This window comes from Muntiacus reevesi, chromosome 5 (genome assembly GCF_963930625.1).
Source record: "Muntiacus reevesi chromosome 5, mMunRee1.1, whole genome shotgun sequence".
Lineage (NCBI taxonomy): Eukaryota > Metazoa > Chordata > Mammalia > Artiodactyla > Cervidae > Muntiacus > Muntiacus reevesi.
The window spans coordinates 16,973,339-16,996,570 of NC_089253.1; the positions used below are offsets into that span (position 1 = coordinate 16,973,339).

The 23,232-nt window shown below is 49.6% G+C and overlaps 1 protein-coding gene across 1 annotated transcript in view; it reads left to right on the top strand.

The window, feature by feature from the left end:
* Positions 1 to 20,723, top strand: part of TENM4 (teneurin transmembrane protein 4) — a 257,467-nt gene extending 236,744 nt beyond the window's left edge. The window contains exons 23-26 of the mRNA XM_065936475.1: positions 207 to 503; positions 3,924 to 5,538; positions 12,162 to 12,304; positions 15,232 to 20,723. Coding sequence (XP_065792547.1) covers positions 207 to 503; positions 3,924 to 5,538; positions 12,162 to 12,304; positions 15,232 to 15,990 — 2,814 coding nt within the window. The 3' untranslated portion in view covers positions 15,991 to 20,723. The remainder of the gene's footprint in view (positions 1 to 206; positions 504 to 3,923; positions 5,539 to 12,161; positions 12,305 to 15,231) is intronic.
* Positions 20,724 to 23,232: the final 2,509 nt, after the last annotated feature.

Here is a 23,232-nt window from a genome sequence, read left to right on the forward strand (position 1 = left end):
CCTTCCTTGTCTTTATCCTCAGGAGAGCCCTGTGCAGTTGGCACGACTGTTCCCATTTTACAGATGAGGAAACTTGGCGGAGCCACAGTCCAAACCCTTGTCTGTTGTCACCCAAGACCCGTGTCGTCCCCTCTCCTCAGGAGCTTCTCAGACCGAGTTCTCGATGTCTAGACTGACTCTCTGTCTCCTCCTACCCCCTCCTCCAGGTTCACAACCGGAACCTCCTGTCTCTGGACTTTGACCGCGTGACACGCACGGAGAAGATCTACGACGACCACCGCAAGTTCACCCTCCGCATTCTGTATGACCAGACGGGGCGGCCCAGCCTCTGGTCACCCAGCAGCAGGCTGAACGGCGTCAACGTGACGTACTCCGCGGGGGGCCACATCGCCGGCGTCCAGAGGGGCACCATGTCTGAGAGGATGGAATACGACCAGGCGGGTCGCATCACATCCAGGATCTTCGCTGATGGGAAGACATGGAGCTACACCTACTTAGAGAAGGCAGGTGTCTGTCTCCCTTCATCACTGGCCTTGCCATGTAGAAGATCTTCATTCTGCTCAGCCTAAGTCCAGGCCCAGCCTGTTGAACTCAATGGGACAGATCTGACCCATGTGGTCTCCAAAAGGAAATGTTCAGAAAAATCTACATCAAAGGGTCAGGGGCTTCCTGGGTGGAGTCTGGATGGATTATGATGATGTTATGACAAGTGGGGGCTCCTGGGGTAGGAGAATGTGAAAGTCCCACCTGATAAATGGGAGCTAGGCCCAAACACTATCTGGACTTATGGAGCAGGATTTGGGGTCTGCTCAAGGTCTAGGGTGCCTGGTGTGACCTGGTTACAGAGAACAAGGCGGAAGCCAGGGGATCAATATTAAGGAAGAGGTGCTTAATCCTGAGCATCACATACTAAGAGTGGCGTTAGGAAGTCTTTCTGCTTCAAATCAGGGTTCGTTTCATTGTGTTGCTCAGTAGCTAAGTTGTGTCTGACTTTTTGTGACTCCATGGATTACAACACATCTTGTCCTTCACCTTCCCTGTCCTTCACCATCTCCCAGAGTTTGCTCAAACTCATGTCCATTGAGTCAGTGATGCCATCCAACCATCTCATCCTCTGTCGTCCACTTCTCCTCCTGCCTTCAATCTTTCCACCATCAGGGTCTCTTCTAATGAGTAGGTCTTTGCATCAGGTGGCCAAAATATTGGAGTTTCAGTTTCCGCATCAGTTCTTCCAATGAGTATTCAGGGTTGAGTTTAAAATTTGACTGGTTGGATCTCCTTGCAGTCCAAGGGACTCTCAAGAGTCTTCTCCAACACCACAGTGTAAAAGCATCAATTCTTCAGCACTCAGCCTTCTTTATGGTCCAACTCTCACATCCATACATGATTACTAGAAAAACCATAGCTTTGACTATACAGATCTTTGTTGGCAAAGTAATTAATGTCTCTCTCTGCTTTGTAATACGCTGTCTAGGTTTGTCATAGCTTTTCTTCCAAGGAGCAAGCGTCTTTTAATTTCATGGCTGCAGTCACCATCTGCAGTGATTTTGGAGCCCAAGAAAATAAAGTCTCTCACTGTTTCTATTGTTTCCCCATCTATTTGGCACAGAATGATGGGACCAGATACTATGATCTTTGTTTTTTGAAAGCTGAGTTTTAAGCCAACTTTTTCACTCTTCTCTTTGACTTTCATCAAGAGGCTCTTTGGTTCCTCTTTGCTTTCTGCCATTAGGGTGGTATCTGCATATCTAAGGTTATTGATATTTCTCCCAGTAGTCTTGATTCTGGCTTATGCTTCAGCCAGCCTGGCATTTCACATGATGTACTCTGTGTAAAAGTTAAATAAGCAGGATGATAAGATACAGCCTTGAAGTACTCCTTTCCCAATTTGGAACCAGTCTGTTGTTCAATGTCCGGTTCTAACTGTTGCTTCCTGACCTGTATACAGATTTCTCAGGAGGCAGGTAAGGTGGTCTGGTATTCCCAACTCTTTCAGAATTTTGCAGTTTGTTGCAATCCATATAGTCAAAGGCTTTAGCATAATCAATGAAGCAAAAGTAGATGTTTTTCTGAAACTTTTTTGCTTTCTCTATGATCTAATGGATGTTGGCAGTTTGATCTCTGGTTCCTCTCTGCCTTTTCTAAATCCAGCTTGAACATCTGGAAGTTCTCAGTTCACATGGTGTTGAAGCCTAGCTTGGAAAATTGTGAGCACTACTTTGCTAGCATGTGAAATGAGTACAATTCTGCAGCAGTTTGAACAGTCTTTGGCATTGTCATTCTTTGGAATTGGAATGAAACTGACCTTTTCCAGTCCTGTGGCCACTACTGCATTTTCCAAATTTGCTGGCATATTGAGTGCAGCACTTTCACAGCATCATCTTTTAGGATTTGAAATAGCTTAGCTGGAATTCCATCACCTCCACTGGCTTTGTTCATAGTGATGCTTCCTAAGGCCCACTTGACTTCACACTCCAGGATGTCTGGCTCTAGGTGAGTGATCACACCATCGTGGTTATCTGGCTCATTAAGATCTTTTTTGCATAGTTCTTCTGTGTATTCTCGCCACCTCTTCTTAATATCTTCTACTTCTGTTAGGTCCATGCTGTTTCTGTTCTTTATTGTGTCCATCTTTGCATGAAATGTTCCCTTGGTATCTCTGATTTTCTTGAAGAGATCTCTAGTCTTTCCCATTCTATTGTTTTCCTCTATGTCTTTGCATTGATCACCTAGGAAGGCTTTCTTGCTATTCTTTGGAACTCGGCATTCATTTCATCCTAGGAACTAGGAATCAGAAAAGGCCTCTAATCAAAAGTTGGTCTCAAAGAAGAGAAATGGTAATTTTGATGCCCAGATGTCTCTTGGCCTGTTACCTACTGACTTATTCGTGAAACAGTTCTGATACCCAGATCCTGCTTTGTGTTCTACACCTGGTCAGCTGTCCGGCTCAGGCTTTGCTTGATCTGTGACCTATCTCCCTTACCCTGCAGCATTCACATCTGCAAGAGTATTATTTGTGGTAGTGCTAAGAGATACCCTGAAGGTCATCCAACATGACCTGAAAATCTGAACCCAGAGGGAAAGAATTTGCCCAGGGCTATACACTGATTCCGTTATTAGAAACCAGGTTTCCTCATTCCCATCACAGCCCACCCAACCCCTGACTGGGTGTTTGACCTGTTACTACATAACCAACTATGTAAAAACCTTAAATGTCCTTCTCAGATATGTCTTATCCTGTAGGCCATAGGAGTCAACAGAAGCTGTTTAGCAGGCAATAGACATTATCAGGAGTTTTCCAGGTGGCACTGGTGGTAAAGAATCTGCCTGTCAATCCAGTTAGAGATAAGAGATGTGGGTTCAATCCCTGGGTTGGGATGTTTCCCTGGAGGAGGGCACAGCAACCCACTCCAGTATTCTTGCCTGGAAAATCCCGTGGACAGAGGAGCCTGGCAGGCTGGAGTCCACAGGGTTGCACAGTCAGACATGACTGAAGTGACTTACACACACACACACAGACATTATCAGACTGTGTTTAACCATTCTTGCTTGAGTAGGAAGACTGAGAAGGAATCTGGAGCAAGGGAGCCAAGAGAAAGACTGCTACAAATATTTATACTTTAGGCCAGTTCTCCCAACCCCATCTCACACTGAAATCATTTCTATACCCCACAAAGGGGCAAACAGACAACGCTGCTCACCATAGGCAGGCCAGGGGTGGAGAGAAGGCCTTCTCTTAGCACATCTGTGCCCCATTGCAGTATCCTAGGGCACACTGTTTGGAAAGCTCTGGTTTGGGCATAACTTAGAAGAACCACCAGCTTCCTTGGCCTTCCATTCTTTTCCTTTAAGTCTGGGGCTCACAGGCCTCCCCGTCCTCCCCAGCGCCCTCCTCTCATCTCCTGGTTTTCCTCTCCCTCCAGTCTATGGTGCTGCTCCTCCACAGCCAGAGGCAATACATCTTTGAGTTCGACAAGAACGACCGCCTCTCTTCTGTGACCATGCCCAACGTGGCTCGGCAGACACTGGAGACCATCCGCTCAGTGGGTTATTACAGGAACATCTACCAGCCCCCCGAGGGCAGCGCCGCAGTCATCCAGGACTTCACGGAGGACGGGCACCTCCTCCACACCTGCCACCTGGGCACCGGCCGCAGGGTGATATACAAGTATGGCAAGCTGTCCAAGCTGGCCGAGCTGCTCTACGACACCACCAAGGTGAGCTTCACCTACGACGAGACTGCTGGCATGCTCAAGACCATCAACCTACAGAACGAGGGCTTCACCTGCACCATCCGCTACCGTCAGATCGGGCCCCTGATCGACCGCCAGATCTTCCGCTTCACCGAGGAAGGCATGGTCAATGCCCGCTTTGACTACAACTATGACAACAGCTTCCGAGTGACCAGCATGCAGGCTGTGATCAACGAGACCCCGCTGCCCATTGACCTGTATCGCTATGACGACGTGTCGGGCAAGACGGAGCAGTTCGGGAAGTTTGGTGTCATCTACTACGACATTAACCAGATCATCACCACGACGGTCATGACCCACACCAAGCACTTTGACGCCTACGGCCGGATGAAGGAAGTGCAATATGAGATCTTCCGCTCGCTCATGTACTGGATGACCGTCCAGTATGACAACATGGGGCGAGTGGTGAAGAAGGAGCTGAAGGTGGGACCCTACGCCAATACCACCCGCTACTCCTATGAGTATGACGCCGACGGCCAGCTGCAGACAGTCTCCATCAATGACAAGCCACTCTGGCGATACAGCTATGACCTCAACGGGAACCTGCACTTACTGAGCCCTGGAAATAGTGCGCGGCTTACCCCACTACGGTACGACCTCCGTGACCGGATCACCAGGCTGGGCGACGTGCAGTACAAGATGGATGAGGACGGTTTCTTGAGGCAGCGGGGCAGCGATGTCTTTGAGTACAACTCAGCCGGCCTGCTCATCAAGGCCTACAACCGGGGTGGTGGCTGGAGTGTCAGGTACCGCTATGATGGCCTGGGACGACGGGTGTCCAGCAAGAGCAGCCAGAGCCACCACCTGCAGTTCTTCTATGCAGACCTGACCAACCCTACCAAGGTCACCCACCTCTACAACCACTCCAGCTCTGAGATCACATCCCTCTACTACGACCTGCAAGGGCACCTCTTTGCCATGGAGCTGAGCAGCGGAGACGAGTTTTACATAGCTTGCGACAACATCGGGACCCCTCTTGCTGTCTTCAGTGGGACGGGCTTAATGATCAAGCAGATCCTGTACACGGCCTATGGGGAGATCTACATGGACACCAACCCCAACTTCCAGATCATCATTGGCTACCATGGTGGCCTCTACGATCCACTCACCAAGCTCGTCCACATGGGCCGGCGGGATTACGACGTGCTGGCTGGTCGCTGGACCAGCCCAGACCACGAGTTGTGGAAGCACCTTAGTAGCAACAACATCATGCCCTTTAATCTCTACATGTTTAAAAACAACAACCCCATCAGCAACTCTCAGGACATCAAGTGCTTCATGACAGGTGAGGATCAGGGCTCATTCAGAGGGCAGGGACCTCGATTGTTCTGGTCGTTAGCACCATCTTTCTTGACAAAGCCAGTATGGTATAATGGGAAACATTGACTTTCTCTTAGAGCAGCATTTTCCAAAGTACTTGTAAAGAAACACTAGTTATGAGAAATGCTTTGAACTGGTTTTGGCATCAAATCAGTTTGATAGGATAACCACCATTCCAAATTTTTCATGATCCATTTCAGCTTAGGAAAGGCTCTGAGAACTCTTGTAGCAAAGGGAACTGTTTCATATAATTTCACATAATTACTCACTGTTTTTCCAACTTGTTTGACCATGAAACCACCCTCCCCCCCTTTTGTTTTTACCATGAAACCCTAATATCTCACTGGATGCATCCCTTGGGATGTATTTTGAGAGTTTCTAACCCGAAGATCAAGCTGGTTATGTGTCCCAGATAAACTGAGCGAAGGTACGACAAAAAAAAACAAAAACAAAAACAGAGAAACAAGAAATCAGTTCTCTAATTTGGGATCATGTAAATGGAAAATTCAGACTTAGGAGACAGAACTAAAGAAAAGATCCATTATTTCTAAGCTATGACAGCCACATAATTTACTTTACTTCCCTTGAATTCTGGTTTCCTGATCTATAAATTGAAGTTAGAGTATCTACCCTGACTCTGATAAGTTAAATATGCATATTGTAAATCCTAGAGCAACTACTGAGAGGTAAAACAGAGGCATAGCTTATCAGTCGATAGTGGAGATAAAATGAAGACTAAAATAATAATCCAAAGAGGGGAGGGGATGAGGGAGCAACAGGAACAAAGAACAGATGGACAAATGGGGGGGGGGGGGGGGGGAAACCCTGGTAGTGAAAGGTTGTTGTTGAGCCGTGAAAGACACCGAGATTCTTGGCCTCCGGAGAAGAAGAATTCAATCCAGGGCCAGTGACTGGGCTTGACCGCTCAGAGCTTTTGTGTAATAAAGCTTTATTAAAGTATAAAAGAGAGAGAGAAAGCTTCTGACATAGACATCAGAAGGCAGCAGAAAGAGTGCCCCCTGCTAGTCTTTAGCCAGATGTTCTATGTCTGTTAGAAAGCTGTTAATCAGATAAGAGACACCTCGAGGCTGACGGAGTTTCACCAGGCGCACCCCCCCCCCCACAATATGCATTTTTGAGATCGGATGGCACGAGGTGTGTCATCCCCCAGCCATAAAACAATTGATCTGAACACTGGTTTGTTGAGCTATTATCAGCCCAAGGTTTGTGAAAAGAAAAAAAGTTGGTCTCAGGTGGAACCATTTTGAAGAAAGGCAAAGTCCAAAGCAAATACATAGTTTCATTAACATAGCTTAAGAAAAACATTTCCGTAAGAAAAATATCCATTAAAAAAAAGCATTGGTGAGCTCAAGGTTTGAGAAAAGTTAAGTTCAGGTGGAACCAGGTATCGTCATGGCAACACAGAATTTTAAGAGAAAAAAATCTAAACTTGCAGCCTGTTTCCTCCGTTTGGAGACCCCTGGCCTTCCTGCCTGTTACCCTCTCAGTAGGATGGGTTACCGGGTTGAAACGAGATGCATTTGATAAGCTGCCTAGCACAGCTCATGGCTCATGTTCATTCCTGTTCCTCTACTATCCAATTTTAAAAGCGGGCTTTGGTCTTCACTACTGTGAAACCAACTTTCACTACTGTGAAACCAACTTCAGTGTAAAGTGCCCCAGAGGTCACTCATGCCAGAAATGCCTCCAGCAGACTCTTCCCATCAAGCAGCCACTGCCAGGTCAGACCTCACAAGTCAGAGAAGCTACAGGAATTCAGGTTTTAAAAACAGCCCTTTTTATAGAAGAATATGTGTGTTGGGCAAAAAGTTGGGCATGACAACTTTTCCCCCTTTTTGTCTTATGATACCACCCTCCTGCCCCATAATTTAAGGCCATTTCCTTCATCAAACAAGGGCATCCTCTGTGCAGCCCCTATGCAGGCACTGGGGATAGAAAGACAATCCCGGTCCTCCGAAAATTCACCTTGCTTGAGGCCAGACAGACACGCGCTATGAAGTGTGAGAGGCCCGCAGTGAAGGTTTGCCGTGATGGTCAGTGAAACCATCAGGAGACATGTCAGGAGAGACGGCTGATTCCGCCCAGGGAGCCACTGATGGACGAGGTCCCCTTACGAGTGGACTTTCACCAGGTGACAGGAAGAAGGATGATCCAGGGAGAGGGGGCCGCACATGCCAGAGTGCAGAAGGCAGCGTGTACAGCCTACACGAGTGCCCCTTAGGGACGTGCTGGCTTCCTGGGCCCCCAAACTTGGTGGCCCAGGATGGACCTGTTTCTGCTGACAGGGGCCTAGAGAATTAGTCTTCTTTCAGAGAAGAATTCTAGATGGTCCTCTAGAGAGCTGGAGTCCCAAGAGTGGGCAGGAAGAGAGGACACAGTGGTAAGCAGGTGAGATGAAAACCTCCTTGGGACGTGTGGACAGGAATTTCCCAACAAGGTTTCCCGTCATTCACCATGCTCAGCTTGCTGCCAGCCCTAGAACATCTTAGTGGGTTGAAAGGATATTCCACTTACAACTGTTTGGATTAAGCTTGCCCTGCCTCATCCTCCAATGAGCTTCCTGTGAGATGACTTGGCAGGTTACTATAACTGAAGAAAAAATGGTACAAAAAACCATTTTACTACCAAAAACCAAGATGCAACTAGTTCTCACTAGACCTAACCAATTAGCTTCCATGTAGGCTACCTGCAACCTCATTCACATCCAGCAATGATGATGATAAAAAGGGCATCTTTTTTCCAAAAATTTCTTCAAGGGTCCTGAGATAGACTTCGGTATAGGGCCTTAGGGCTTCCCAGGTGGCTCAGTGGTAAAGAATCTACCTGCCAAGGCAGGAGACACAGATTTGATCCCTGGGTCGGGAAGAGCCTTTGGAGGAGGAAATGACAGCCCACTCCAGTGTTCTGGCCTAGAGAATCCCATGGACAGAGGAGCCTGGCAGGCTACAGTTCCTGGGGTCACAAAAGAGTCGAACACAACTTAGCAACTGATCATGGGTGCATACGGTCTTGAGCCTGTATTGGATAGACTTGTATCACATGATGACCTCTGAATCAACCACCACGGCTGGGGAGATAGAATGCACTGATTGGCTTTGCCTAGATCATTCACATACTCCAATGAGGAACCCTTAGGTGGAGTCAGCACCCCTAAAAATACACGCAAAAAGAAAGAGAGAAAAGGCAGAATGGGATGCTAGGATTGCAACTTTAAAATGTCCACCACTGATCCCTCATATACACCTTGGCACTTGATCATCTCTGTTGCCTGAGAGATGGGGAGTACGGACCCCATTTACAGAGGCAGAAAGTGAGGGTCAGAGAAGAAAAGAAACTGGCCCAGGAAGAGGGGGCGAGGCTGGGCTTAGACCGCTGCTGTGTCTGACTCCAAAATCCTCATTCTTAGGTGAGTTCTCTGTGTAAAGTGCACAGCTCTGTTCATGTGAGAGGGATTGTTATTCTCCATCACTGTTCCAGGCAGCCACGCTGAGGTCTGAGACAGATGGGTGAAGAGCTGTTCAATGTGAGGGAACATCTACCTCTGATGTAGACATTTCCTTTCTCATAGGAAAGAAAGGGAACATTCCCAACTCTTCAGAAAAGCATGGTAGAAAAACCAATGAATAAATCAGTTTTCAGCATTTTTCCTAAAGGCATAACGAGAAAGTTTCCCACCTTCCATCACTTATAATTAAGGCCCAGGCCTCTTTTCAGCCCCCTGGTTTCCAGGGAATTTGCAGTACTCCTGGTAGAAGCTTTCCTCTGCAACTACAAATTCAGATGCAAGTTCTAAGCCTCAGGCAAAATGGCTTTGTAGCCATTTTTTTCCTCTCCATTCTGTTTGTTTTAATTTCCCAAAGAACCATCTGCCATGATTCATAGAATCAGAGATACTTAGAAACTCAGTGAGTATAGAGACTTTGGAGAAAACTGATCCAAGCGTCTCATGTTCCAAATGAGGAAACGAAGGTTCAGGCACATGAAGGCATAGGTGTTTCTTCTTCAAACACAGAGGAAACACAGAAAACCTTCTATGAGTCAGAACCACACTGAACACTTGAAAATACAATAAAGTCAATCATTTATATAACAGACAGACCAGTTCCTGCTATATGATGGCCAACTCAAATGGTAACACTGTTAGTATTCTTCTCCATGACTTGGTGAAAACTATTTCTCCCATCAGTTTGCAGAAAAAGAAACTGAACCTCAGAGAGATTAAGGAAAATGTTCAAGATCACAGGGTTTGTGAGTTGGGGAGCCAGTGTTTGGACCTGGGTTTTGTCTTGCCTTACCATGTTCTTTCCCTTATGTGGTCTTTCTAGAAGTAGAATTTGGGTTCCCAATCTTCTCTTTGTACCATCCCTTCACTTCAGCACCTCCAGGCTTCAAACTCAAGAGATGGACTCTTAACATCCAAAAAGCAAAAACAAGCCACCACCCCAAAAAAGGCAAATATGAGGCTCTTAGGGTACAGGCAACACGGGACGAGGTTGTTGACCCCCAAAGGGCACTCCCATCATTGGGATGAACTCTGTTTCACCAATGCCTGGACCCTAAGAACCTCCCTGACCAGGGATCTGTCTGCTTGGGAAGAAGCCAAAAGCAGGCCTGAATGCCCACTGCCCAGAGTTGCTGGCTCTGAGACTAAATTCTGAACCCTGCCTTCTCCTGACTTCAGATTCAAGTCTCTGGTCACCAACTGCCTTGGCATCTTCGGCTGCCCCTTCCCAAGGAAGGCTGAGCCATGCTGGGACACAGGCTGTCTGTCTGTCTCCTGTCTCTCTCTCTGTGTGTGTGTGTGTGTGTGTGTGAGAGAGAGAGATACACTCAGTTGTGTCTCTGTGTGTGTGTGTGTGTGTGTGTGTGTGTGTGTGTGTGATACACTCAGTTGTGTCCAACTCTTTGAGACCCCATGAATTGTAGCCTGCCAGGCCCCTCTGTCCATGGGGATTCTCCAGGCAAGAATACTGGAGTGGGTTGCCATGCCCTTCTCCAGGGGATCTTCCCTACCCAAGGGTCAAGCCTGGGTCTCCCACATTGCAGGCACACTCTTACCATCTGAGCCACCAAGGACACCCTGTCTGTCTCCTGCAGACCCCAGATCACCTCCCACCTGCCACCTCAGCCTCTTCCTGCTCCAGCCGCCGTTTTCCTTTCTGATTCTCTCTCTGCCCTGCTGAACTGCTGTCTGGTTACCTGAGAGTTTCCAATGCTCACCTCCCCATTCCAGGCCTTGCCTTACACAGCAGCTTTTGCCTGAAGTGCCCCCCTCATCTCCACTGAAGTCTGACAAAATTTACACAACTTTCAGTGTCTGATTTAAAGGCTACCTTCTTCATGAAGATTTGTCAGCCTGTAGGACCAAAAGACCTCTGCCCTCCCCTCAGCCCTTTTCTCGTGTCAAAGTTATCCATGCCATGTGTCTCCTCTCCCCTCCAGGGTCCTGAGTGTGCAAGCTGAGGGTCTGTGACACCAGTGCTGGGCCCAGAAAAGACCCTCAGTCACAGAGGGCCACGTAACTGATGGCACACCCTCTTTCTTTTCCTGAAGTCTTTTTTTTCCCCCCTGAAGTCTTGACTTCCTGATTCCATTCTTCAGTGAGCCAAATGCTCATGACACTATCCCGCCTGGCCCTATACTGAGTACTTTCTAATTAGTAACCCCCCAGGAGTATTATAAAAACCAATAAATACAATGCCTATGGGCCTCGATCATCAAACCCAATATAGAGACTGGAAATGAAGGCACAGGGAGGTTAGGTGACCTCCTTGGGCTGTCAGAGTAAATAAAAGGCAGGATCGGGGCGGGGAGTGGGGGGGATTCTTTGATCTGTGGTCAGGCCATCTCCATGGTCTTCCCCGGTGGCTCAGCGGTAAAGAATCTTCCTGCAATGCAGGAGCCACAGAAGACATGGGTTTGATCCCTGGGTCAGGAAGATCCCTGGAGGAGGAAATGGCTACCCACTCCAGTATTCTTGCCTGGAGAATCCCAGGGACAGAGGAGCCTGGCAGGCTATAGTCCATAGGGTCGCCAGGAGTCAGATGCGACTGAAGCAACTAGCACAGGCCAATGCACTTTGGCCCTGAGATGCTAATCTCTGCAGAAGGGATTGGAAAACAGTTTTAAGAGTTTATTTCTTAAGTGAATTTTCTCTTTGAAAGTCATTCATTAAGGTCTTTCCTTTTGGTATGGTTGTCCTCTGTGTCTCCTATTGATGTTTAAGAGGATGAGAGGGGTCTTCATCCATCAACAGCTACCCCTGGCTGTGAAGCTGAAGGTCCTCGGGGTCGAGTGACAGTAGAAAGAGGAGTTGGGAAGCCTAGGTTCTACATGCATGACATCACTCTCAGATACATCCACAGGAGGGATCACTGGGCCCCAAGAGCACGCTCGGCTTCCATACTATGAAACGGTTTCTGGCCTGCTTGTTGACTCTCCCACCAGCCGCCCACCACGTCCTCACCCCACCCCAGCAGCCTTCCTCTAGGCTGCCTTCTCGGGGTGTGTCACATCTGCGGTCCACTGACTCCACAGGAATGTTTCTGCTGCTTCTCTCCCTCCCAGATGTCAACAGCTGGCTCCTCACCTTCGGATTCCAGCTTCACAACGTGATCCCCGGCTATCCCAAGCCGGACATGGATGCTATGGAACCATCCTACGAGCTCGTCCACACACAGATGAAAACTCAGGAGTGGGACAACAGCAAGGTAATTCACACACGTGGCTGACATTCCAGGAATGGGTCCCACCAGCTTTTCAGAAAAGCTTAGGCCAATAATAGAAACCAACGTGGTGCGTTTGCAGTGCTTACCAGAAACTGTTGAGCAAATAACTCAGTGACCCCGGCAGATCACTGTGAACACAGCCATAATGGCGCACAGATCCTCATGAGCCAAATTAAGGAGTTTTGTATGTTACACTGAGTTTGGAGTTCCACACAATGAGCCTTTGTCCCAACCCAGAACAAAAGTATGAGGAGGAAAGGTGTGTTCTAAGTACAAATGTGATATTTCCTGAGCACCCTTGACATGCCCCTGCCCTTGTGTGAGGTGTTCTTTATAAGTTAACACAAAAATATCCCCCTGTATCATTGCTGTCATTTTAGAGATTTAATGCCTGAGGCTTTCAAATGCCACCCAGCAAAGATGGAGTAGAGTGGGATTCAAACTCAGATCTGTCTGTAGGTGCTCAAAAGAATGTTGCTTTCTCCATCTTCCATTTAGGACACAAAAACTCATAGAATTTTATGGCTATAAAGATCCATAAGAGCAGTTTAACCCCACCCCTCACTTCCTGCACCCATTTGCTCATTTCTTCCCACTACCCCCCTCATTCATAAGATCTGTACAAGGAGCTGGCTCTTCCAGACCCCATGCTGCAGGAGCCCAGTGAAGGCAGGAATGAGTCAGGCAGAGACTGGGCCTTCCAGGGGATCCCTGTCCAGGAGGACAAGAGACTGAGGAGGAAGTCTAGGTTGCAGAAGGCATACGGCTGACAATCAGAAACTGATGCATCCACATCTCTTACTCTGGCCAGATTCCATGAGGTCTCAGCCTGGCTGTTTTCTTCCCCTAGACTCTGCAGAACATGATGCTGGACCCCTGTGATCTGATGGCACCTACAGCTTCCCCACCACACTATATTTTCATTCTTACTTTCTTTCCTGTATCTCCACTAGACCCTGAACCCCAAGGGGGCAAGTAGTGGGTCTTATTTGGTACCCGGCCTACCACCTTGCATATTTCTCAGGTGCCCAGAACACTTTTTGTTGAATAACCAAATGGTTGAAAGAGGTAAACAACTCTGTGAGTTCAGCCTTTTCCCCCCACTTTACAGAGGAGACCAGAGTTGAGAAAGGAAACTAGTCCAAGATCAGCTGCAAAGTAGCAGAAGGCAATGAGAGCCCAAGTCCATCTGGTCGCAAAGCCTCTCTCTGTGGCCTTCACCCTGCCCCTGCCCTCTCCAGCCCCACCATCCCTCCTCTCCAGGTCCCCCCAGCTGCCCATGGCACTGTCTTCCCGGGGCTGCTTCCAGCCTCTCAGCTGCACCCCCAACTCCAGGCTCCCTCCGCCACCCGCTCCCAGAGCCACAGTCCCTGATGGCCCCTTTGCCTGCCTCTCCTGTCAATGAATTATTGATTTCTGCCCTTGGCAAGCATTGGAGATCTTTGTTGTTGAGCACTCTGGCTTTCGTGAAACTCTAGGAAATAATTGTTCACAGACAGGGTTCTATTAATTATAAAGAGGACTTAATTTCAGTGAGAAACCGATGGGCCTGTTTCTACAGCCGTTTGCCTGAGTTGCTGATAAAGCCCCGCAGCCTGCCTGAGAGTGGCTTCCCATAGCTTCCTGAGCCATGGGAAGGACAGGTATGCCAAGGAGACAGGCCCAACCTGTTCCCTAAAGCAGCCAAGAGCAGGAGCACTTAAGGAGCCTCCAGGAAGCATTGTAGAGACAGAGGTCATCCTTGAAAATCATTTCGAAGTGTGGCAGAGAGCAATAAAGCAGGTTAAGAGGATTCATGGACTTACCGCATGGCATTAGTGGTAAAAAACCTACCTGCCAATGCAGGAGATGTAACAGATGAGGGTTTGATCCCTGGGTCAGGAAGAGCCCTGGAGGGAGGGCATGGCAACACACTCCAGTATTCTTGCCTGGAGAATCCCATGGACAGAGGAGTCTGGCGGGCTACAGTCCACGGGGTCACAAACAGTTGCACAGGACTGAAGCGATTTAACATGCACACAAGAGGGTTCATGTAAACTGAACTGCTTTCTATCTTACTAAGCCTCTAGACAAGAGTACATCCTCCTCATGGCTGCACCTGACATCACCCCCTCATCCTCCAAGTCCCAACTCAGGTGTGAGCCTGTCCTTGAACCTCTCCTTCTCCACCTCGCCTTCTCCACCTTGCCTCTCTGCCTCCAGGCCAACATATCCTGAGCTGTGTTTGCTCCTCCCGACTCCAGTAGCCCTTGAACTGAGCCTCTAGAATCAGAAAGACCTGGGTTCAAATGTTGGCTTGAATACCTACTACTGTATGGCCATGGGCCAGTCTCAACCTCTTTGAGTCTTAGTTTCTCCGGTGTAAAACCAGAATAATAACACCCCTACTGTATAAAGTTATTGTGAGGATCCAACAAGATAATGAATGTGAATCATTCAGCTCCAAGACCAAGACGTGTTGGCTATAGCTATTACTGTCATTCTCTTAGGCCACCAGTCCTCACATTTGATTGTAGTTATTCATTGTACATTTGTCGTTCCCCATGAAACAAGGAGTTCTCCAAGGACAGGGATGATGTCTGATTCATTGTTGTGACCCCAGTGCCGAGAAGGCAACTGAGCCCAGAGTAGATGCGCCCTGAACAGCCTCTGAGTGGAAGGAAAGGTTAAATACATGGGTGTTTTTATGGCGAACCCTGGATAACGGGGTCAACGTCACCGTTTCCCAGATCAACACGATGCTTCACGGCAGGACTAGACGCTCCTAGAACAGGGGCTGGGTGTCCTAGTGGTCAGCATAGAGCTAGATGCTACAGGTTAGTGTCTTTGTATAAGTTAGACTTAGTCATGCAGGCTGACTGGTGGTTTCCCCACTTTATTTCACTCTCTCTTTCTCCTCCCCACATCAGTCTATCCTCGGGGTGCAATGTGAAGTGCAGAAGCAGCTCAAGGCCTTCGTCACCCTGGAACGCTTTGACCAGCTCTATGGCTCCACAATCACCAGCTGCCAGCAGGCCCCAGAGACAAAGAAGTTTGCGTCCAGCGGCTCCGTGTTCGGCAAGGGGGTGAAGTTCGCCTTGAAGGATGGCCGCGTGGCCACAGACATCATCAGCGTGGCCAACGAGGACGGGCGGAGGGTTGCTGCCATCTTGAACAACGCCCACTACCTGGAGAACCTGCACTTTACCATCGACGGGGTGGACACCCACTACTTCGTGAAACCGGGGCCTTCGGAAGGCGACCTGGCCATCCTGGGCCTCAGTGGTGGGCGGCGAACCCTGGAGAACGGGGTCAACGTCACCGTTTCCCAGATGAACACGATGCTTAACGGCAGGACTAGACGCTACACAGACATCCAGCTCCAGTATGGGGCGCTGTGCTTGAACACCCGCTACGGGGCCACTCTGGACGAGGAGAAGGCGCGGGTGCTGGAGCTGGCCCGGCAGAGAGCCGTGCGCCAGGCCTGGGCCCGCGAGCAGCAGCGGCTTCGGGAAGGGGAGGAGGGCCTGCGGGCCTGGACCGAGGGCGAGAGGCAGCAGGTGCTGAACACGGGGCGGGTCCAAGGCTACGATGGCTTCTTCGTGATCTCAGTCGAGCAGTACCCGGAACTGTCAGACAGCGCCAACAACATCCACTTCATGAGACAGAGTGAGATGGGCCGGAGGTGACAGAGAGGACCACGGCCGGGACTTCTTGCCAAAGACAGCTACTCTTTTGTGGCCGCGTACCTGACTGTGTTGGACTTAAAAGAGAGAAAAAAAAAATCCTTTTTTTAACAAGTGCAAAAAAAAACAACAAAAAAAAGATACTTGGTTGCATTGTAACTCATGCAACATCCTTTTTTTTAAGAAAAGAAAAACACAGATTTGGCCTTCACACATTTTTTGCAAAGAACAGAGGGTATTTTTTTTTTTCTGTAGTGTGATCACAATGAAAACTTGACTGTCTTTTGTTCCCTTTTCCTTGTTGTTTGGGGCACGTTTCTCTTCGCTGAGATGCAGCCCCTGGGGTGTGTCCTTGTCTGTCCCCAGGTCCCCAGTGTGATGTGAGACACGAGTGTCTGTGCTAACTTGTCCCACGTGCAAGGCTATTTTCCACGGGGGTCGGGCAGGAGTGAAGGGTGCGGAGAGTCATGGGCCAGTAGCAAATTTCCCGAGGGCCTGGAAAGAGGTTCTGCAGGACCCAAGGATCTTTGGCCAAGCTCCCGCAGACAGGTGGCGGTGCTTTTTAACACTGTGTTCCATGCCCCCGGAGGACCACGGATGGTTTCATCTTGCTCTGGGGAATTTCATGATCTCACAGCACCTTTTTCAAGCTGCCCCAAATTCCTGTCCAAGCTTTATATTTTGATGCTAAACGGAACCCCCAACCCCTTTTGCAAACCCTGTGTAGTTGTCAGTTGCCACCCCCCTGCTGGGATGGAGCACGTGTCTCCCTGGTCTTTTTCCCAGTTGGCAACCTCGTCCTGGGGGCTAAGAGGCAGAGGCACCCAGGGCGTCTGTGGCTGGTCAGTCCTCCCGTGATGTTCCTTATTCAGCTCCTCTTCTCTCCCCAAGCCAGATGTGAGAACCAGCACTGCACAGCCAGCCCTCAGTGTGGGCACCACGCCCGGAAGAGAAGGTCACCCACTGCAAAAGGATGGCATTGGTGGCGAGGGTACCAGCCTGCCTTCCTAGGTGAAGCCCTCTCCCCCAGGACTCTGGGCATCTTGCCTCCACTGCTCAGCTGCCACCACTGAGAACTAGGAGTGTGGAGAGAGGTGCCTGGTGGCCTTCAGTTCCGGAAAAGAGGTTTAAGGAAAAGTCAGCCAAAGAGAGGAAGGTGTGAACCAAGCATGCTTCTAACCAGCTCCGGAAGGCTCCTCTGCTTCCCCCATGTCGGGCTAACTGCAGAGCTTGGGATGCAGGAAATTTCTTCTGTGAAATTCTTCTAAAACAGATGACGGCTTCTCCCCTCTAGAGGAGCCCAACCAGGGTTTTAAAGCGAGATGAAGGAGCAAGGAGGAGAGGAGAGAGAGAACTTGGTGTGGCCTGGCAGCATCAAGCTGCCCCTCCAGGACTGGGGGCAGTGCCCGAAGACGCAGGAAGCCAGGCTACAGTTGCCCCTGTGAAGACCCACGCCTGAGGTCAGTGGGTAGAGGCTTGTGGCCAGCCCACACCTGCAAGGCTTGTACGGGAGAGGCAGCCCCCACCAGGCTGGAGGGGAGCGCTGAAGGGAGGGGAGAGCCCGGGGCACCTTTCTCCTGTCTCATCTGCCCAATTACCATCATCATTACCTCTCACAGGAGGCTCTGGGAGACCGAGAGGGGAAGTCAAATGTTCCCTTTCAAGCTGGACTTCTTAGAAAATGGGACTTCTATGGGTTACATTTTATATTAAGTGTGGAAAATGAATTCTGAGTCTGAGCTCTTTCCCTGTGGAAACCTTGTTGGACTGACAAGCTCACGGCACCTTTATAGCCTTACTCACAGAGTCTTCAGAATATTCCAGCAGTGAACGAAACCGAGACAGTCTCTTGCTGCGTGAGAATCGGCGCAGCACGCGGGCCGGGGGCCTGCCTGGCGGAGGGAGGCACCCAGAGCTGCTCGGGAGAGGAGGTCTCGCCTGACGTCGTCCCACTGGGATGAGAGGATGCGTTTCGCTAAGTGCTCTTCCTGTTTCCAAAAAAAAAAAAAAGGTGACACTGCCGTGACAGTGCACCTTGGCCTGTTTGTCCCCTGCGTCCAGAGCTCGGCCGAGTCAGATGGCAGGACATCCGGGCCCACCGTGCGAGGCGGGGGCTGGTGGTGGCTCCCATCTGGTGGGATCCTTTTTGAACAGGATGGAAGATAGTTGGGCCTGAAGAAGACGTTTTGTTTTGTTTTTAAATCCAGAATAGACATGCCTCTCAAATGTCATCTTGATGGAAGGGGTCCTTGAGCAATGGGGCCCTGCACATTGGCCTAGATGATCAGTTCCACCCTGACCTCCTGACATCATTCCAGACCTGCTGGGAACGTCTACTTGGAGGTCAGAGCCAAATGAACCATCTCCCTGTACCTCCCCAACCCTCTGACTCTCCAACCCCAAAGTAACCATGACTCTTAAAGATCAAAGTCACAGAAAATGACTGAACCTTACTTTTCTTTAAATGAATGATGTTCTATTTTTTTCCTGGGCTACATACCATCACATTGGCCTAGCTTCTGTATGGGAGGAAATGGAAGCACCCCCAGCCTTTAGAGAAAGGGTCTCAAGTGTGGGGCAGGCAGCCTCATGCACCTCAGTTTCACCTTGTGATGTTGCTATTGGAGATGGTGCTTCCGGCCTTGGCCCTCGTGAGTTGGTTTGCATTCGAGCTCGCAGGTGACTCAGTGCCTCTCCTGTCTGTCTTCCCGCCGGGACCAGCAGTCCCAGTGTCACAGCAACAGTGAAGGCATAAGCCAGCGTTCCCCATGCCAGTCTAACAGCCTCCAGGCATCAAATCCCATCTTTGATGGCACCTGCCCTTTTGACATTAACCAACCAAAACGTGTCCCATCCCTCGAGTGACAGCCTGCCCTCACTGGCCCCTGTCCACTATTCTGCAGAATGACAACTTCTGTCCCAAGAAGGCAGAAGAGCTGTTTGTGGAAGCTTCTTTAGAAGAGCTCCTACTTCCTTCTGTGTCCTCCACAGCTGCCATCAGCCTCTCTGCCATCACCTTAAATAGGACTTCAGTGATTCCCCAACTTTGGTTTTATAGGATGAGATTTCCTTTTCACCCACCCACCAGACAGACACCACTGGAGGGGGGAGCTATGACAATAGGAAGAAGGCAAAGAAACTCCACGGGAAATGACCCCTGATGCTTGCCACTAAGAACTGTTTGCTGAGAAGTAAACCACAGAATAGACCAGTACCTGATTTCTACCTAGGGATGGAAGATTTGAAACCATTTCTTAGAAACTGACCAGAAGTTGAAAATGGCCAGAGGGTGTGATTCTAATGAATTAGTATGAGGTGGGGCTGGGAGCAGAAGGTGATGTAGACAAGGAAGGTGAATAAAACGGGGCATTGTTTTCATAGACACATAGCAGGGGGCTTCCCAGGTGACGCTAGTGGTAAAGAACCTGCCTGCCAATACAGGAGACGTAAGAAATGCAGGTTCAATCCCTAGGTCGGGAACATCCCCTGGAGGAGGGCATGGCAACCCACTTCAGTATTGTTGCCTGGAGAATGCTTCCCCTGGACATAGGAGCCTGGCGGGCTACAGTCCATAGACTCGTAAAGAGTCGGACACGATCAAATTTGTTTTTTTAAAAAAGAATAACCTTTTTAGCTATGACTTTTAAGTACCACCTTTAACAATGGCAGGGGTTTCCAATATGCAAAGACAAGATTTCCACGTGAAATCTTAGAATAGTTTTACATTGGCAGCCTGTGTCTGCAGTTGCCACAGGATGAGGACCATGACACTGAGTTCGGTGCCCAGGAGGAAGGAGTCAGCCAGGCCTCAGCAGGGTCTCGGGTTTTGGGGTTTGTTCCCCCGGTGCTCAAAGTCAAATCTATCCTCTACCCTTCACAGGGGCCACTAAAGCCCCAGCCGTGGCCTCCGGTCCCAAGCTAGGGCCCACCTCCTGAGGGTTCCCAGAAAGAACCCAGTCTCTTTTTTCCCCTTGGGATCCTCATTTAGGACTAAAAGCCCTCTATTGAAGGTTCATAATTCCCAGGTAGGTTTATATACTTGTCTGTATTTTATTGGACAGGAGGAAATTAAAGAACTCTGTAGTTCACGGCCCTTTCATTTAACCTTCGAAAAACAACAAACTCATTTTAAAGACTCATTGCTCAGGTGATAGAAACTTGATCCTCTCCAAACTTTACATTCTCAAAAAACCAGCCTTGCGTACACGACCGCCCCAGACAGCGGGCCGATGTTGGGTTTCTTACCCTCTCTGGAATGCCAAAGGCATGATACCGGGTGACCTCTTGGTCCCCAGGAACATGTGTTTGATTTTGAGGGCAAACTGCCAGTGGAGAACAAATGCTCCAGCAGGCTCCGCAAGCCTGGCAGAAGCTGAGTCACAGATGTCTGGTGGTGCCCGGCAGCCCTGGATTCACCCAACACCAGAATCCCACTTTTCTAGACCCGCCTGATGTTCTTCAAGACTTCGGAACCCGCAGCTTTGGCAACGGGACTCTCCCAAGCTGCCTCTGGACGACCAACACTGGAGACTCTGGCCTTACCATGTGGAAATAGTTTTCCTGAAGTCTGGAACTAATTTTGAGAAGTTTTTTTCTCAACACTTTTGTGTTTCTAACACTGTATTCTTGACTGTGTAAATACCGACAAGGCTGTAAATAAATGCAGATGTAGATACCTTCTAGAAAAGGGAAAAAAAAAAAAAGGCATAAAAACAAAACCAGAAGTGATCCCGTGTAGCCTTCGTTGACAAATAAAAGAATATTTTGTGTTTAAAGGTGTCGAGTGGCCTTTTGTTTGGAGAACGGTGGCTGCCTGAGCCAGTGCTCTGAGCTTGCACTACAAGAAGCTCCTGTTCTCAGGAGGACCACCAAAGCTCTGGTCCTTGGCCCGAAAGTCCCCCTTAAGCCCTCCAGGTGACGCCTGTCATAGAGAGGCATTTCCAAAGGACATAAAGACCCTGGGGCTTAACCTCACATGTGTCAAAGCCCCTCTGACACCAGCTATGCCCCGCTGTTCCCCTGGGCCATATCGCAGCTGCTCTTCTTACTGGCCTCGAGGACAGACTCCAAGTGGCCGGGCAGACCCACGCTGCCCTAAGGAAACAGCCTACAATCTGCCACTTGTTCACTGGGTCACGTCACTGCGTTCCACATGGGGTGTCTTTAGTTGCACTTTCAAAAATGTATATTCATCATACAAATTATTATAGCCACATAATACAACTTGGAGAAAAAAGGAAAATTCCTTTAGCATTGTTTTGGATTTGTTTTTGTTTTTTTGCTCTATGATATTAATATATCTTTTTTTTTTCTGGAAAAACAAATCAAGGGTAGGTGTAGTCACAGCATACAGGTAATTTTTCACCCTGCCTTTCTCAAAGAACCTCACATTTAACCTCAGGTCTAGAAGTCAGGGATGACAGCTGGTCACTTAGGAAAATACATTTGCTAAGCCCAGCTCCCTAGTGTGAATGGTGAACCTTATGAAAATTCAAATAATTGAGGACAAGAGTGAGAACAGAAGGCTCACTGCTTCCTATTAGCCTCGGGTCTGGCTCACCACCAGGACCCCTGGGGAAGGAGCTTCAAGCTTCAGGCCTCTCCCCTCCAGCCGGGCAGCCACGGGCTGACCAGGCACCGATGTCCAGGCTGTCATTCTTTCGTGGTGCCAGGACGGAGGCTGATCTTAGGTGAGTAATTTAAACTCTAACCTTCAGTCTTCTGTCTGTAACAAGGTGGCCCATACCTTTCTTAGTTCCTCCTCAGATCACGTTAAAGGAGCAGGTATGTAATGTGGCTCGCTGCTCTCTGAACAATAGCACTTGGCCGACCGCAACTTTCCCCACTCGCGCCTCCCTCCCCAGGCCTCTCCCCACCTTCCTTCCGAAGTCTGGTACTCTTTCCACTGCACCAGTAGTTCTCACATTCTGGCTTATATCAGACTCAGCTGGTGTTTCTCAAACCATAGATTGCTGGGCCCCACCCCCAGAATTTCTCAATCAGTGGGTCTGCATCAGTTCAGTTCAGTCGCTCAGGCATGTCTGATTCTTTGCGACCCCATGGACCACAGCACACCAGGCCTCCCTGTCCATCACCGACTCCCGGAGTTTACTCAAACTCATGTCCATTGAGTCGGTGATACCATCCAACCTTTTCATCCTCTGTGGTCCTCTTCTCCCGCCCTCAATCTTTCCCAACATCAGGGTCTTTTCCAATGAGTCAGTTCTTCGCATCAGGTGGCCAAAGTATTGAAGTTTCAGCTTTAGCATTAGTCCATCCAGTGAATATTCAGAACTGATTTCCTTTAGGATGGACTGGTTTGGTTGGGTCTGCAAGGGGCCCCATTATGAGCATTTCTAAGTATTCCCAGGTGAGGCGGGTGCGAACCTTCAGGCTTTGAGAACTGCTGCCAACAACTACCGTTTGCACTATAGACACCATAAGCTATTCAGCCTGACCCTCAGATGCCCTTGCTCAAGGAGACCTACCACCTCCCGCCAGCAGAGCCAGCATATCAGTGTATCGTGTCCTCCTTGGCGACGTCCCCTCCCTCTTCCCCACAACACTACAGTCAGCTGCAGGGGAAAGTGCCCCACCGGGAGATACCCAGCCTTTCACACCTTGCGGGCCTTTGCACTCAGCGCTTCTTCAAGCCCAGCTGAAACGTGCTCCCGAAGCCCTCCGGTAGCTCCTTCCCTCTCGGAAGGCAACCCCCGTGCCCATGCCAGGAGCCATGCACCTTCAGGACTGACTCAACCGGGGCTGAGCATCCCCAGCCCGACTGTGTGTGTCTAACCCACCGCGCGTCCCCAGAGCCCAAAGCAGCTGCCCAGCTGCGGGTCACCCTAAGCTCAGCTTTGCCTTTGCCGCAGGGGTCCACCCTCTCTGGTGTATTTGAGAAACAGCGGAGTTGTGGCGTCTATGTCTCTGATTAGAGGCAAGGGGCCGCCTCTCCTCTGAAGTAGCTACAGGTGCGAGGGCCTCGCGGGACGAGGCGGGGGCGGAACGGTGGGTCTCCGCCCCTACGCGCCGCGTGCTCGCTGCGTCCACAACCGCGGGCTCGCGGGTGTGCGGGAGATGGGAGATCGGGGAGGCAAGGCGGTGCGGAAAGACACGACGCGGGAGGAGATAGGCTTTAGGGTGAGTACTGTTCAGTTCAGTTCCCTTCAGTCGCTCAGTCTTGTCCGACTCTTTGCGACCCCGTGGACTGCAGCACGCCAGGCTTCCCTGTCCATCACCAACTCC